Here is a 17,366-nt window from a genome sequence, read left to right as displayed (position 1 = left end):
GATAAATTATTGGTAAGCTGTTGGGCATGCTTAGGGTCTAGGCAGCGCAGAACGCATCGAGAGAATATTGCAGCAGGGAGGGCTGACGTACAAATTTGTTTGTAGTCAGGATCATACATTGTATTAATTATAAGCTTTTGGCTATGTATTTAAACTCCCTCCTAGCCTTCTACTTTCTCCGTTTTATATTATAATATTTTTTAGCATTGCCTATATATAAACATTAACTTCTTTACTAACAAGTTTGAACTTTTTTTTGGTTAGATTTTGGTTCTAGGTATATAATATCCAAACATATAATTCGTTAGGTATGTAATAATGAATTGTGAAATAAAGTTGAGTTTGAGTTATTTTATTGTTAGTTATTTGTATGAATCAAATTCATATACCTAGATATCTACTTACAATTTGTAAATTTTTAAAAATTTAAGAGAATTTGTGTGTTTTATACCTTGGAGCTCGGACGCCATAGAGTCCCATATGAATATATATATATATATATATATATATATATATATATATATATATATATATATATATATATATATATATATATATATATATATATGACACTCATATGGGGCACCATGGTGCCCGGGCACCATGGTATCTAATGCACAAAATCACTCAAATTTTTTAAAATTTTCAAATTGTGAGTATATACCTAGTTATAATAATTTGATTCATACCTATACTTATCAACAAAACAACTCAAATTTAACTTTATTTCACAATCCATGATTACATACCTAACTAATTATATGTATGGATGCTATATACCTAGAATCAAAATCTAACAAAAACAAGTTCAAATTCAGTTCAAACTTGCTTTAAACTAGTTAGTAAAGTAGTTAATGTTAATACCTAAGTAATTGAAAAAGTTTCATACTCATTTGAATTGGGTATATACTCAATTTCAACAATGGTGCCCGGTCACCATGGAGCACCAAACAAATTTACTCTATATATATATATATATATATATATATATATATATATATATGCGTGCGCGCGACTGAAACAGAAGTAGTATCAAATATAACGCAGTCCAATCTGACTATCCATTAAAAGAAATTGCTCAAAGCAAGAGCAGTATACTTGAAAAAAACAAGCGCGTGTACTGTAATTCCTAAAGAGGGGCTTAATTTAACTTGCGTACTTTTGTACAATTGAACAAAGGCCATCGCACGAAGTACGGACGGCCGCGATCGATCGATCAGCCCACGTGGACGGTGGAGGTGCACTGGGGCGACGTGGTCTCCTTCCTGAGCGGGAACACCGTGACGCCGCACGTCACCACGGAGCTCGCCCTGATCTTGAGCACGCCCAGCACCACCGCCTTCCCCGCCACCGTCGTCGCCGTCTCGAACGGCAGCGCCCCGGCGATCCCCTCCAGGGGGAAGTACGGCGACGAGAACACCTCCACGGCGTCCACCTCCACCGCCGCCCTCACCTCCGCCGACGCCCGCGCCCCGACCTCCCCGCGCGGCACCACCGCCTCCCCCACCGCGTCGCCGTGGTACCGCACCACCGTCACCACCTCGCCATACTCGAACGCCGCGCGGTTCGGGTTGTACGCCGCCACGGCCACGTCGAAGGTCAGGTTCAGCGCCGGCGACGGGATGAGGGCGAAGGCGGAGACGCGCGTGCCGACGACCGTCGCCGTCACCCGCGGCGGCCGCGGCCGGAGCACGGTGAAGTAGAGCGCGGTGAAGACGGCGGCGAGGACGACGGCGGCGGCGAGCGCCGCGCCGCAGCAGATCAGCGCGGGCTTCCTCCTGGCGGCCATGTCCCCCGGCGGCGAATTTGGCGATTAATTGACGTGCTAATTATTTTTTCTTGATTTTTTTTGGGGGATTAATATGCATGGAAGAAGGGGAGAGAAGGGTTGCCATATGTAAAGAAGGGAAGCTGCATTGGAATTTCAGCTGGTTTTTGTTATTTTCCTTTCTGTTAATTTGGGGCTTTGTACATGTTTATAATTAATTTGCCTGCTAATTTATTTAGTTTTCTTATCGTCGGTGTCCGTTTTGGAATTAATTTTGGAGATTTGTGAGCTGATGGAAGGATTCTGTGGAGATTGTGAGGGGCAATATCTTCTTATGATATCTGATTTGCTATATATATTTCCTTGTTCTTTTTTCAGCCACACATCTGATTTAATTTGTGTCTGATTTGTTCACCATTTTTTTTTTGGAATAAGAGGGCTTACTGATTTGTTCTTTTATGAAAGTTAAGGTCATTTCTGTCATGCCTCTAGGTCCAAGAAGGTAACATACGAGTACATGGGGAAACTGGAGTTTGGTAACAATATTTTTTAAGGTTAATTTAGTTAATGAATTTTTTTGAGATAATTTAGTTTATGAATTTGTGATATCGGCTCATTATGCAATTAAGGAAGGAATTTATGATAGTAAACAGCACCAATATAAGGGCCCAAAACAACATCATAGCACAGCCGCCTGTCTCAAAATTGAAGAGTGCTACACTGCCGCATGTTTATTCAACTCTTGGCTCACAGTCTGAACTGTGTCGACACTCGACAACGACGTAACGCATTGTGCCTTTTGCCGTCGTCGTCATTGTTTCGTCCGTTTTACCCTTTGTTTACTCTATCGATCGATCGTTCCGTGTGCAATCGAAGAAAAAGTCTTTTTCAGAGTTTGGACAGTAAGACAAGTTCAGAATTAAGCAAGAAATTATAAAATTAAACTCGAGTCCTGACACGACGTGATGCAAAAAATTCATCATTTAGTTGGGTATCCTTTTTGTACTCTTGGTCACTACGCTCTAGCTAGCTCAGTTTAATTGTAATCCGACGAGATTATATTATGTTGCCTTGTTATGTCGAACGAAAGCTCAGCCTCTGAATCTCAACCTCTAGAAGCAAGAACACTGATGGACACAGCAGAAGCTGTTCGCGTCGGTGTCACCGATGCGTTTAAATTTGGCTCATCAAAATGTTATAATTTAAAACTTATATATTTAATTATAGCCAAAATTAAAATTGTTAACTACTCCCTCCATTCTAGAATATAAGAACATGGTACGAGATTTAAAACTAACTCCATGTCCCATAAAAAAACGAATCTAGTACTGGATGTGACATATTATAGTACTATGAATCTAGACAGATATATGTCCGGATTCGTAGTACTAGAATGTGTCACATTCGATACCAGGTTGGTCTTTTATATGACGGAGAAAGTAGATAGTATGAATCTGAACAGACTGTATCATTCTCGTATTATATTTTAGGACGAAGAAAGTAAATGAGAACTGAAGGAATGCATATATGTATATATATACACTCAAAAATTACAAAATGAAACACTGTAAAAAGTACTCCAATAAATAATAAAGTTTGTGACATGTGTAGTGTAGTGTAATACTACGTAGTACGTGTGTAGTTTAGCTAGTCATAGCTAGGAACAGAGTTACGTGCGCCACGGGCGCCGGATGGCTCCGACGAGACGGTTTCCGTGGCCGTGCGGACGGTGGAGACGCAGCGCGAGGTGCTCTCGCCGTGGAACACGTACATCTGCACGAAGCACACCACCTCCACGGACACGCTCACCTCGAACGACCGGAGCACCAGCGCCTTCCCCTCCACGGTGGTCACCGCCACGAACGGCAGCACGCCGGCGGCCGCGTCGTGCGCGAAGTGCGGGCTCTCGGCGACGCGCACCACGTCCACCGCCGTCGCCGGCTCGATCAGCCGCGTCGACCTCGCCTCCACCTCGCCGCGGGGCACCACCGACGCGCCCACGCGCTCGCCGTGGTACGTCACCGACGCCAGCGACTCGCCGTACCGGTACGCCGAGTTGCTCGGGTTGGTCACCACCACGTGCACGCCGACGGCGGCCTTCAGCTTCGGCGGCACGAGGCTGAAGAGCTCGATCGTCACGTCCACCGGCGTGGCCACCACGCGCGGCGGACGGGGGCGGTAGACGAGGTAGAGCGCCAGCACCAGCGCGCCGAGGACGGCGACGGCGGCGAGCAGCAGGCAGCACGCCCTCCTGTGCGGCTTCGTCTTCGTCTTCTTCCCCTCCGTCATCGATCGATGCTAATTAAGCTACTTTAGCTAGCTCTAGCTGATGATGATGATCTTGCTGATCAGCTCGAAGAACTCGTGATCGATCGAATTTTGTTTATCTTGATGTATATATGTACGTTTTCTTGTGCTGGTCAGTGTGTGTGTGTGTGGGGGGGGGGGGGGGGAAGGATGATGATTATGGTTTGAGTTTATATTTCGTCTGGTTTTTGTTTGCATGTCCTGGGCAACGTTCGAGCTTACTTGATTCTGGGTTTTCAATTTGGTTGTTTGGAAATTCGTGTGCATATCTTGGGAGAATGGCTTGTAAGCAAGGGCGTTTTACCCAACTGCGATCAACAGCACGGATTATGTGTGTGTGTATGTATATATAAACCGCCATGCACGGTATTGATCGCATTATGGTGTAATTTGCCTTTTGCTTCTGAATTGGCTGCAGTGGCATGGATCCAATTTGAAAAAACAGCAGTATACCACTGGGGGCACAAGCATTAAAGCAAAGCAATACTTACCAAGAATAATTTTGAGCTGACATTCAATAGATTCAGAGTACAGTACTTGTATATCTGGGAAACAATTACCAGAATTCAGCGTATTGCACTTGCTTGTTTTGCCATGTTTAGTTCCCAAAAGAAAAACTTTTCACCCATCACATCGAATGTTTAGACACATACATGAAGTATTAAATGTAAACAAAAAAAACCAATTGAACAGATTGCATGTAAATTGCGAGACGAATCTTTTAAGTCTAATTGCGCTATGATTTAACAATGTGGTGTTACAGTAAACATTTGCTAATGACGAATTAATTAGGCTTAATAAATTCGTATATGTAATTTGTTTTGTTATTAGACAACGTTTAATCCTTCAAATGTGTGTCCGTATATTTAATGTAACACCACAAAACAAAAATTTTTGCCATCTAAACCAGCCCTTTGTTTGTAGAACATAGAACAAAAAGGATGTCAGACAGTAACATCGCGCCACAAAAGCGAACTTAAAAATACTGGTTACCGTAGATGAATTTTGAGACGGAAGACAAATCCAGAGTAACGAGTAATGACAGGTGCCATCACAACAGTAAACAGAGTAACACAACACAAGTCTGGACGAATTAACGTAGGGTATAGTTAACAAGGATCCACTGTCTTATTGTTCTTACGAAGTCGTTTAGCAAAACAGTGAGGTCCCTACCTACTATTACTATATATCATGACCCCAACTTCTCCTCCTCTGCCAACCCACTACCCTCTTTCACATCTTGATATATTAAGAATTCCTACCCTGGTATAACAAAATAATGACTAAAACTAGTGCAACCACTAAGCTTGAGGCTGCTTCTGAAGAATAATCTTGTTGTTCAAATGTTCTTCCCAAGCTCGACCTTCTTAACCAGCCGCAAGGTGTTGTGGAAGATGGAATCCAGTATTCCAGCAACCTAGAATTCGCATGTCATTTCATTAGCCATGTACACTTGATGGATTCAGAGAAAAGGAAAAGATAAAAAAAGGGTGTGTGCTCTCACCGTGAAAACTCCTCCAATGATAGCACAAACATTTGTGATGAAATGGGAGAAGGATTTTGGAAGTTCAGTTACCAAGACCTTGGAAGTGATGATAAAATAAGAATTAGTTTTTCTTTCAGTTATGAACCAAACGAAGAAAAGGTGAGATGCCAACCTGCATGGGAGAAGGTTCAAAATGGAATTTCACAACAGGAACATAGAAGCTGTGCACCAAGCTGCTGTGCGCTGTGTATTCATACTCCTCAACCAGTTTCAATTCCTTTGATGATCTCAGTGTAACAAGCTCAGTTTTCACAATTTGCAGGTAATGCTCAATCTAAGAATGACAAAAAACAAAAACTATGTTACTCCATAAGAAACCAGAAAATTTAGTGCTGGAAGGCATGCCTGCTGTAATCATCTTGATAACAAAAACAAAGCAAAATTTAGGGACTTACAGTAACGTTGGCATTGACATCACCATGCTTAACAATGTAGGATTGACCAGCTAATCTATCATGGTGGCCACCAACATAGGGAGTTAGTCTTTTCAGTTCATTAAACATCTTTGCCGATAGCCTTTTGCCAAAAGAGAACTGTGTTACATAGTGGGAAACATTTATCTGGGATGGATCAAAGGAGTGGGAACCAGATCGAGCTGAGATTACAACACTCCCAGGGACCTGATAAAGAGGAACCAGAAATCAAATACCACAGATAGAGATCATCATCAACACTACAACTATTACACCTCAGAAGTTCATTTACCTTTTTTACCCGCACAAAACCTTCTATTCTGCATCCACTGGTCAATGGAGCAGGGCGTTTTGCAGGATCAACAGTCTTATTGGATTTGTCCTCCAAAGCTAGAACATGGGCATCTTTTGGGATGTTTGCAACATAAGTTTCCATTGCCTGAGGCCCAAAAAAATGTCAGGAATTTTATCCACAATTTGACAAGACCATGAACAAAGTCAGTGATTTACAAGCAAAGGATAGTTAGCCTTTTGTTCTCCCTAGGAAAATGGGGACAATACCTTTTACAGGTAAGCTAAAGCTTAGGGTGAAGAATATATCATGCAGTACATCAAGAAAAATAAGTGGGTAACAGAATATACATACCGCTACTAAACTCTCAGTATCACGATCGCCGTAGTATGATTCATGATCATGGTGACCCTGGTTTTCCCTGCACAAATGTCAATTTGTTTGTTTCTGGAACATGAGCAAAAAAATAATAATAATACAAGTCTTGCGCCACAGGTTAACTCTCAGTAGAGTATCCGGAAGACTGTAAGATTTACTTGAACTTACTTAAGATCACTCCCTTTACGGAAAATGCGAATGGATGGATAACCTTGTATATGGTGCCTGCATTTAATAAATTAAAACAATGAACTGTAGTCCTTAATTTAATGACGAACAAGCATAACAAGAGCACATATAATTAGGTAAAACTAGTGGGAGAACAATTTAAGGCTTCTATTGAGGAGTTGTGGTTCACATCCAATGCGCATAGCTTGAAATGTTACTATGTGCATCAATGGCAATGGCACTATTACACAGAAACCAGTGTCATCAGAAGCAGAATGGCTCATTTTCTTATAAAAACATGGTCAGTAACAATTAGGGTTGTGATCTATGGAATAAAGGCTTTTGAATCATTCCAAATGCAAACAAGTCCAGAAGGCATAAGCATCCACTGAACCAGGATAAGAGGACACAAACACGAATAGCTCATGAAAGATGTGGCATAATAATGACACTTTGTTGGGGATATTAAAAACTAGAGTAAAGTCCATCACCGGTCCCTAAACTTGTATCGTTGTGTCATCCCGGTCCCTAAACTCGCAAATCGACCGTTCAGGTCCTCAAACTTGTTCGACTGTGTCATCCCGGTCCCTAAACTTGTAGATCACTCGTATAGGTCCTCCAATTTGTTCAGTTGTGTCACCCCAGTCCCTAAACTTGGATTTGAATATCATCTGGGTCAAATAGGACGGTCTAAAGACTTTATATTTAAAAATAATTCATAACTTTTTCATGTGAACTCTAATGAAAACAAACTTTATATCAAACTTGTAGCCCTCGACGCGATCTACAACTTTGTAGTTGATAATTTTTTTATTTTAAGTCATTTTTTGTCCCAAAATGTAATTTTAAAATTAAAATTACAAAATCTATAAACATGCAACAATATTTTGGGACCCTAAACAGTTTTAATTCAAAAAATTTTCAACTACAAAGTTGTAGGTCGCGTCGAGGGCTACAATTTTGATATAAAGTTTGTCTTTATTAGAGTTCACATGAAAAAGTTATGAATTATTTTTTGGTATAAAGTTTTTAGACCGTCCTGTTTAGGGACCGGGGTGACACAACTGAACAAGTTGGAGGACCTAAACGAGTGATCTGCAAGTTTAGGGACCGGGATGATACAGTCGAACAAGTTTAAGGACCTGAATGATCGATTTGCGAGTTTAGGGACCGGGATGACACAGCGGTACAAGTTTAGGGACCGGTGATGGACTTTACTCTAAAAACTAATTAACTAAATTTCTCTTGGTACATGGATCAAAAAGGGATTTGTAAAGTTCATGTTGCAGCCTAAATATGCTTTGTCCTTGTTTTGGATATGAATAATAATTAAGTACAGACGAACCTCCTACACAAGTCAATTTCTTCAGTGCAGTCAACCTTGGCAAGAATGATTCTGCCATCCATTTCAGGATCATATCTGCAGAAAAAAAAAACAACATGGTATAGATTAAACAGCACATTAAAACCACAAAACACAAACAAAGAGAAACAGTATGTACCTCTCCCTCATTATTTTTGCAGTCTTCTCCCACGAAGGTTTCTGGAGGAAGATCAAGTAATTAGAAATGTCTCCATTTGTTAGTTCAATAAGCCGTGCCATACTTACATTACTTTACCAGCAATAATTTACTAATCATTTCCTTACAGATAGAGTAGCATATACTAGAAAATCACTAAATGCAAAGGAACAAGATGAATTCTAACCAATCGATTGCTCCAGTAACACCAGGGGGCATAAAAATTAACAACCAAAACAGGATACCTGAAAAGGAAGTGCATGATAATAATCAGTGGAAACAATATTTGGGCTCCGAAACAATACAAGAGGGATTAACTAGATATACCGAACGGCACTTCAAGGAAAAATACTTGAGGCAGGTAAAAGTGAAGATTATCACCAATTTGCCATAGACAATCTGGTTGAAGTGATTGGAGCTATGAATATAAAGTACATTTCTCCATGAATGTGAAGGAGAAAGAAGACAGCATACATGAATAATAGGTTGACCGTTGATATGGTATTGAAACGCACAATTGCTAAAATGCTATATGTTATGTGTTACGGATAGGTGGATATTGAAATACATATTTGAATACTTACTGGTGTGAATAGCTATCAAAATTGCGAGAGGACAAGGGAACTGAACCATCATCATGGTTTTCTTCAACATCATCTCCATGTTTGCTGACCGTAGGAATAGGTCCTGGGTGGAACTCGGATCCAGTAGGCACTAAATTCCGATCAATTGAATATTTGCGAACAGTTTTCGTTATGTTCAATCTGTTCTGCATGTGTTTTGAACAGAAACTTTAAGGTTAAACCAGCATGGAGAAAAACTCGAGCTACAAAAGGCAAGATATGATCAAGAAATGCTTATAGATAGAAAGTTAGTTAGGAATTTAGGATAGGTTTCATTCTTTTGACATGCACAGAACTTTACAAAAACTGATAAATTGTCATATTTCGTATTTTTAACATTGGTGTAAAATATACATGTAGAGCTTACTTCCTCCGTTTCACAATGTAAGTCATTCTAGCATTTTCCACATTCATATTGTTGTTAATGAATCTAGATAGATATATATGTCTAGATTCATTAACATCAATATGAATATGGGAAATGATAGAATGACTTACATTGTGAAACGGAGGGAGTACTTTTAAAAGCTAGTGGAAAGTTATTTGTAATGGCAAGTTAACAAGAAAATAAAGTCAACAATAGTTTTTATGGAACGCGCAAGATGAGCTTCATGTCCTTCAATGATATCCTCATTCTAGACGGCAGATGAACAAAAACAGAGTACATGAGGTCAAGTTAGAATCTTACTGTTCCCAGAACATCACTGACATCAACTGATGCAAATTCGCATGAAAGTGCAGGAAAGCTGTAAATCACAGAACCAGATCGTGAGCATCTACTGGAAAAACAAGGAAAAGTTGAGTCCAGCTTTGCTGATGTCATTCCATAGAAAACAATGGGCAACCAGCTAGACTAATGTAGATACCCTCCTATGCATTATCACATACAAATAAATGAGCAGTGCCTGACTAGTCCTTGTTTGCTGGAAAGCATCAATTTCAAGTATAAACAATGGCTCTCAGGTTCATATAGACCAAGGGTTGAAAGTGTTGAGTAAAAGAACAACATCAGAATTATTCTACAAACATATTACTACAAATGGTTGGATCTGGTAATTAGGTGACCTTTGAAGATAAATGAATTAACTGAGAATCATATGTTTTTTTCCACAATGCACCAAATGAGTACAAATACATTGAAAAGAATGTACTGAGTGCCTGACATTAATTAACGCTGTGCTTTGCTGTTGCATATATAGTATTCCATTAAAATTAATCACAATAGGGATAAAATTACTATCAGCAGATTAGAGAATTAGGAAGACATTAGTTCTATGAACCATAATGATAGCAGTATTATCTATGTGATCATGAAGGTTCTCATTTTGTATTCTAACCTTATTACTTGTTGAGATGTGCAGCATGTGCCATAGAATTTACCTTAAGTTAAAATCTATCCGTAAGAACTCCCCATCTGAACTCCTATCAACAATCACAGATGTGCTAGTATTGACTGCTAAGTAATTACTCAGTTCCTGCAATAACAATTGAACAGATTTAGCTTTTCAGTTGAAATGAACCTTTAAACTAGTCTAAAGCTTGATTAAGGAATCAGCTCAGCATAGTGAAAAGTATAGCACATTGCAAGCCTTAACAAGCAACAGCCAAAATTATGCATATGTTCCGGAGTAATTACAATATACTTGGGCATATACATTACTTAACTGCCACTTTCAAGGTTGGATGGACCAATTGATAATTCGGTCAAAAATATTCAACCAAAATAGGTTCAGTTAAGAATCTAGCCTATCATGAAGCTCTAATAGTCAATTGAAACAGATATCAGGAAAAACGAGCTATTCTCAATCATCAAATGAAACAAGCAAATCGAGACTCTACATTGATCCGGCGATAGCGATTAGCTACACTACAGCAGTTGGAATGGTAGAAGACAACTAATCTGCATATAAATAAATAAATGCTCTATCATTTTAGTATGGCTCTGTACCAAATTTCAGTCTACAATCACCAAATGGAACAGAAGAACAGTCCAACCATTTTTTGTTTGTTTCCCTAAAGACTGGAACCAGAGTGAAAAAATGAAATCTAAAAATAACAGTGCAATCGCTAATCCAACGAAAACTGACCATTCCAAACAAAAACACCATAGCTAGTGCTGCTACAATGGACAATCCAGCCCCAGATAGTGATGCCTCGGTCAAATCCCTAGGAATTTTCCTGCAAGCACGAAAAGAAAAAGCGCATCAACCAAATTACCCATCTCAGTAGAAAATACACCAGACATTACACTACTCGCAACGACCGCACGAATGGTCAATACCACCACATACGCCCACGCAACCCCGATTTTCTCGGTGCATCAACGAACCATCACAAACCATCTACTGCAATCGCCAGAACAGCCAGGCAAGAGAATTCACCCAATCCGAACCCGGACCAGCACCCCCAGCCGAGGACCGCGTCGAAATCCCCCCCGCGCGCGCGCGCACAGGGAGTACCATAGCAAGCAATGGAGGGAGAGAGAGAGAGAGATCGGGAGTGGAGGGGACCTGTAGAAGTCGACGGACTTGAGCTTACTGGAGGAGATCATGGCTGCCGGCGGCCGGGCCCTCCTCCCCGCCGGTGACGAGGTGGGGGTGGGGGGAAGAGATCGGGGCGGCGCGTGGAGAGATCTGGAAGGAAGGAGAGGGAAAGGGAGGAGGAGAGAGGCGAGATCTCTGTGGGGGGTGGAAAGGGAGGAGGAAGAAGAGGCTGTCCGCCTCGCGTCGACGCTGCTACGGTGCAGGGTCGCGAGAGATTTGCCGGTTGTAACTGCAACTGCAATTGCTGCCCGCGTCGGTGTTCTTTTGTTTTCTTTTCTTTTTTTTTCTTTTTTTTTGATTGGAATAGGGCCGTATACAAACGGGTCCATCCGCGAAACTAGTTGATAACCTATGAATTCCCTTGCCGCTTTCCACGCCTTAAAAATGTAAGTGGATCAATCCATAAATCTATTTATAGCTTGAATTAGTAGATAAGTCATGAGTCAATCCACGGTTTAACAAACTAATTTTGCCTACAAATAGATTCATGGGTTGATCCGTTAGAATCCTTATGACCGATTTTAGGATAGGTAAATTGGAGTATTTTGGATAAGGCCATAGGATAAGAGTAATCTAATTGATTTAGAGTGATGTGGTGACAAAATAAGTAAATGATGATGATTTTGCAGCGGCATCTTTTTTAAAAAATTATTTTTCTGTAGCATTGAAATTGATGATATTTTGGTCCTACATGCCAATTGGATATGTAACAACTCATTAAATTAGAAAACATATGACTTGTATGATTTTTTTTATTCAATTACACATTAGACACACACCCACACACACTATTAAACATGTAACACCATACTCACACACGCTCACGCATTATGTGAGCGCCTGAGTTTGTACTTCTAAAAAAAGAGACAAAAATCAATGGCACATCACTCATCTCACTAAAATTTTGTTGAAAGTTCACCTATATGTGTAGGCAAAATATAATATTCGTGGTATCAAGATTTTGAACCCTGGTGAATGGTGGAGTCATACGCCTACGACTCTATCACCATATAACTAGTGTTTTCCCTGCATGACACTTTTTAATCTCAAGTGCAGGATAATATTCACTAAATAAGTTTCACTTTGGACCACCTTTTATTACGATTGTTTCACTTTACATTACTCTTTAACTAATGTTTTCACTTTAAACCGGGTAATCTTACTTTGTGTCACTTTGGATCACCATCAACTCTTTTATCCATCTACATTAAATTTGTCATTTGTCAAATAAATTGTCTATATAAAGCGGTGGGAGTTCACTGACGAATCAGAGTTGGCGTACTCAAAATCATTCGTATGCTTGAAAGAGAGTAAGGGCAATCCAAAATGCAGCAAAAGTAATATTACTCGATCCAAAGTGAAAACATTGGTTAAATAGTGATCCAAAGAGAAATACCGGTAATAAAAGGTGACCCAAAGTGAAATTTTACTAAACTTTTAAACTATCAATTTATGCTAAATTAAGTTTACAAAACCAATATTAAGTTCACAACAATATGTTACTTTCAAGGCAACGCAAATTTACGCGTATATACCACCTTTACTTTTAAACTAAAAAATGATATTCTATTGATGGCCCTTTAAAGAAAATTTGCAACTGTATATGGCACCTGAATGGTTATGTATCAATCATGAGAGGAATCCAATGGTTATTACTTTTCTAGATGTCATGGTTCAATGTACATTAAATTTTATAACAATTAACTATATTTAGTGGATTGTAAATGCATATGGCATATGGATGGTTGAGATGAAAGCATGAGATGGATCAAAAAGCTACTATTTTCTAGATGTAGGGATGCAAGTGGGTAGTCCCGCTACCCGCATAAAAACCCGCTTGCTAGTGTATTTTTTACATCATAGTACAAAATTTAGAAGAAAAATGAACTAGAAGTGGGATAAGCGGGAAAAAAAAACCCGCTTGCCCGCCCCGCTTGCATCCCTATCTAGATGACATGGCTCAATGCATGTCAAGTTTATGGTTCCAACTATAGTAGGATATATAGATATAGATATCTAAATAATCTATATTTGTTCTATAGTAGTTGATGTGAAAATACAATACTCCATCCATCCTTAATTATAAGGGATTTTAGTTGGATGTGGTGTATTCTAGTACTACGAATCTGGATATACTCTATGTCCAGATTCGTAGTATTAGGATGCGTCACATCCAACCAAAATCCCTTATATTTAGGGACGGGGGAATACTACATAACACTTAAGGCCTGTTTGGGGGAGCTTCTATCTGCTGCAGCTTCTCCCAGAATCATAAGCTCCCCCAAACAGTACAGCTTTTGGTCCAGATTCTAAGAAGCTGTAGTTGTAGAATCCAGAAGATGAACTATAAGTCAGAAGCTGGGAAACCCAGCTTTTCCAGATTCTCAGAAGCTGGCTACCAACCAGTTGCTTCTCAGAATCTTAAGCTCCCCCAAATATGCCCTTAGATTTTTTATGTATCAAACATGAGAGGGATCCAATGACTATGTGTTATAGTTCAATGCACATTAAGCTTTATAGCAATAACTATTCTTAGTGGATTGTAAATGCATATGACAAATGGATGGTTGAGATCAAAGCATGAGAGGTATTTTTTTATGGAAGAAATATCAAAACAAGTTCAAACACCACCAACCATTTATTAATGGTGATTTTGCCATCCAAATACCAGCATGTCCTTTTGACTTTTATGGTTTAAAATGCTAACTAGATGATTTAAGTATGTTTAAAACAAATTTTCGGTGCGGCAACAATATATGCTACAACATGAAGACTGATGAGGACATCCTCCACTATTACCCGCTGGCAAAGACGCCAAAGTCGGGCGGCGACCGTGTGAGCCTTTGAATAATCCCACCTTGCTTAGCTTGGGAGGAAGAAGCCACCTTAAAAGGGAGAGCCACCCTTCCCTTATTGGACTAGTCTTTTAGAGAGATTAGGCCTTTCCCCGAGTGGGTGTGCCTAAGAACTGTTGGGGTCCGGGCAACCTTAAGTTATTAGGCCTTGGCCGACCCCACCTGAGCTGGATTGTTATCATTTGATACGGCAACCTTAAGTTATTAGGCCTCGGCCGACCCCACCTGGGCCGGATTGTTATCATTTGGTATCAGAGCTGGGCCCTTGTTAAGAGGGTGGGAATGATGAGGACATCCTCCACTATTACCCGCTGGCAAAGACGCCAAAGTCGGGTGGCAACCGTGTGAGCCTTTGAATAATCCCACCTTGCTTAGCTCGGGCGGCGACCGTGTGAGCCCACCTTGCTTAGCTCGGGCAGCGACCATGTGAGCCTTTGAATAATCCCACCTTGCTTAGTTTGGGAGGAAGAAGCCACCTTAAAAGGGAGAGCCACCATTCCCCTATTGGACTAGTCTTTTAGGGAAATTGGGTTCCCCGAGTGGGTGTGCCTAAGAACTGTTGGGGTCCGGGTAACCTTAAGTTATTGGGTCTCGGCCGACCCCACCTGGGCCGGATTGTTATCAAAGACTAAATTAAATAGCTCTTAAGAAAGTATTATAATTGGTTTTAAAAGTCGATGGATATAAGGAAAATCCCGACCTAGAAACTATATGGTACTTATCATACTCGCCATATCATATATCATATAGGTACTACGTATAAAAATTGTATGCCCAAAATGGTTTCTTCAAAATAAATTCTTATCTAATCTCATCTCCCTTGCTCCTTGTGTTAATTCTTGTTTCTTGCATAGAGCTGGTTTCTTTATCTTTTGCCGTTATTCTTATTAACTCTCTTGCCACCTTAGTTTTTCTTCTTATGTCACACGATATTTAATGCTATGTAAGCTAGCTGAAATAGAGGGTTGGAACTACCCTAACATATCCGGTTCTATAAGTGATATATTTCTAGGTTTACAGGTTGTGTGCTTTACTTATAAAAAAATATGGCATACACGGTTTCTTCCATATGCAAGCCCCATCGAATAAGGTCAAAAATCAGTTGTTGCTCGACAAAAATCAAAGTAGGCGATAGAAATGCTTGGTTGGGTCCAGCTAGCATAAAAGCAAATTTTTTTGGAAGAATTGAATATTGATAGTACTATATCTCTAGCTCTAACACAGTTGTACCTACATATATGGAACATATTCCTTTAATCATACATCAATTTCTAGTAGTACGTTACTTAGCACCGGTACTTGTATTTATTACTAATTATTTTCTTTAATTATAGATGATGTACCTATCAACGACGAGATACTTATAATGACTTTAAATATGTCAGATCAGACCTTGAAAGGTGTTCATATGGATAGAGCGTGTTTGTTTATAGAGTGAGTATTTGCGCCTAAATGTAATGTGTGTCAAGAAAAGAAATCCCAATTCCGACATCGTTTTTTAAAAGAAAACTGCAACCTGAGCAAAGACAAGGACAGTAAAAAAACAAACTTAATCTAGGATTTCAATGACGTCTACTGATCTTAGGGCCTATTCATTTTGGAGGAATTTAAACATATAGGAATAGTAAAAGTGGAGGAATAGGAATGCATGAAAACTTCAATCCATAGGAATTTTCCAAAAAGGTTTGAGTGGATGAAAAAGTGTCTATGTTTTCTCTCTATAACTTGTAAAAAAAAACTTTGTTTCCTATACCTACATTCTTATTAACCGAATGATACTCATATGAATTAATCCTTAGGAATCCAAAACCTTTGAATTTCCTCCAAAACGAAAGAGGACATATTTTCATGAAAACGAGTTAAGTGTTGAAAACTCATGAAAATCATATCAAAAAGTTTCGTAAATTCATGAAAAAAAATACTAGAGATAGGTGTAGATATGAAATACATTCTCACCAAATCTCAACTCTAAACTCAACTTCGTTTAAGAGGAAAAAAAAGACAAATTTCAGGTTAATAGTAAGAGGACACTATTCACCTGAAATTTGTCTTTTTTGTTACACCTAAATAAAGTTAAGTTTGAACTGGAGAATTGTGAAAATGTATTTTATATCTACACCTATATGTAGTTTTTTTCATAAATTTATAAAACTTTTAGGTATGATTTTCATGAGTTTCCAACACTTAGCTCGTTTTGTCCCCAAACGGATATGCCCTTCAGAGGGTTTACACAGGCTTACAGCCACAACATATGGTGTCCATATATGTTTGCTTAGGTAATTAGAGGAATTCACTATTTCTTTAAATATATAAATCATTTGATTCATTAAGTGTAACTTGGGTCAAATTTGAGCTGAATCATACATAAAACTCAGAATATATAGTTCAGCATCTGATGAAGCAAGTACAACAGTAGTACAAGACTACAAGTGCACAGATCATGAACAAGGCGCGAACGCTTTAACATACTGAAATCTTGCAGATGTGCCATGCCCTTCTCTTCAAGGGGCTTCCATCTTCAGTCAACTGTTTCAACCACCAATTGACAATGTTATTGATCTGCCTCCTCCTTGTTTAGATCTTTGTTCTATACTCCATTTTCCCAATATTTATTTTCCATGTATATGCTTTCCAAACTACTAAACAGTATATATTTGTAAAAGAATTTCCATACGAAAGTTGCTTTAAAAAATAATAATGATTTATTTTTCGAGCTTTTTAAGCTAACACTTAATTAATCATATAATACTGATGTGTCGTTGAGATCTGTGTGTGGAAAGGGAAGGGTTCCGAAGCCGTAGGTTGGAACTCAGATAATGTCCAAACTTCCTGTTGCTTCATGGCTCTCTTTCGTCGTAGCTGTTCATACATGCTGATCAATGGCGTATAGGAGCTTGAGGTTAACCCCTGATAGGAAAGAGAATCTATAGACAAGCTTCTGTGACAATATATA

At 39.4% G+C, this 17,366-nt stretch overlaps 3 protein-coding genes across 4 annotated transcripts; all 3 read right to left on the bottom strand.

The window, feature by feature from the left end:
- Nucleotides 1–1,030: 1,030 nt before the first annotated feature.
- On the bottom strand, nt 1,031–2,146 carry LOC107277229 (uncharacterized). Its single transcript, XM_015790721.3, has one exon. The coding sequence runs from the start codon at nt 1,787–1,789 to the stop codon at nt 1,217–1,219; it is 573 nt and encodes a 190-aa protein (XP_015646207.1). The 5' UTR covers nt 1,790–2,146; the 3' UTR covers nt 1,031–1,216.
- Nucleotides 2,147–3,217: 1,071 nt separating this feature from the next.
- On the bottom strand, nt 3,218–4,509 carry LOC4343421 (uncharacterized). Its single transcript, XM_015790796.3, has one exon. The coding sequence runs from the start codon at nt 4,055–4,057 to the stop codon at nt 3,416–3,418; it is 642 nt and encodes a 213-aa protein (XP_015646282.1). The 5' UTR covers nt 4,058–4,509; the 3' UTR covers nt 3,218–3,415.
- A 579-nt stretch (nt 4,510–5,088) lies between these two features.
- On the bottom strand, nt 5,089–11,800 carry LOC4343420 (protein disulfide isomerase-like 5-4). 2 transcript variants are annotated; one of them, NM_001422177.1, is made up of 15 exons: nt 11,526–11,800; nt 11,103–11,193; nt 10,396–10,490; nt 9,704–9,761; nt 8,977–9,161; nt 8,580–8,637; nt 8,375–8,415; nt 8,218–8,292; nt 6,873–6,929; nt 6,681–6,747; nt 6,327–6,473; nt 6,017–6,241; nt 5,734–5,895; nt 5,580–5,657; nt 5,089–5,492 (listed from the first exon to the last, which is right to left on the bottom strand). In NM_001422177.1, exons 1-15 carry the CDS (start codon nt 11,564–11,566, stop codon nt 5,415–5,417), a joined length of 1,458 nt encoding a protein of 485 aa, NP_001409106.1. In that variant the 5' UTR covers nt 11,567–11,800; the 3' UTR covers nt 5,089–5,414. The 2 variants fall into 2 exon arrangements, with proteins under 2 accessions (NP_001409106.1, XP_015647889.1); XM_015792403.3 differs by having other exon boundaries at nt 5,145–5,492; nt 8,977–9,156; nt 11,526–11,797.
- Between the last annotated feature and the right edge of the window lie 5,566 nt (nt 11,801–17,366).

The sequence above is a fragment of the Oryza sativa genome, chromosome 7, assembly GCF_034140825.1.
Source record: "Oryza sativa Japonica Group chromosome 7, ASM3414082v1".
NCBI classification, from domain to species: Eukaryota; Viridiplantae; Streptophyta; class Magnoliopsida; order Poales; family Poaceae; genus Oryza; species Oryza sativa.
Note: the sequence above shows the minus strand (reverse complement) of the source record. Positions and strands in the feature narration are given on the sequence as shown.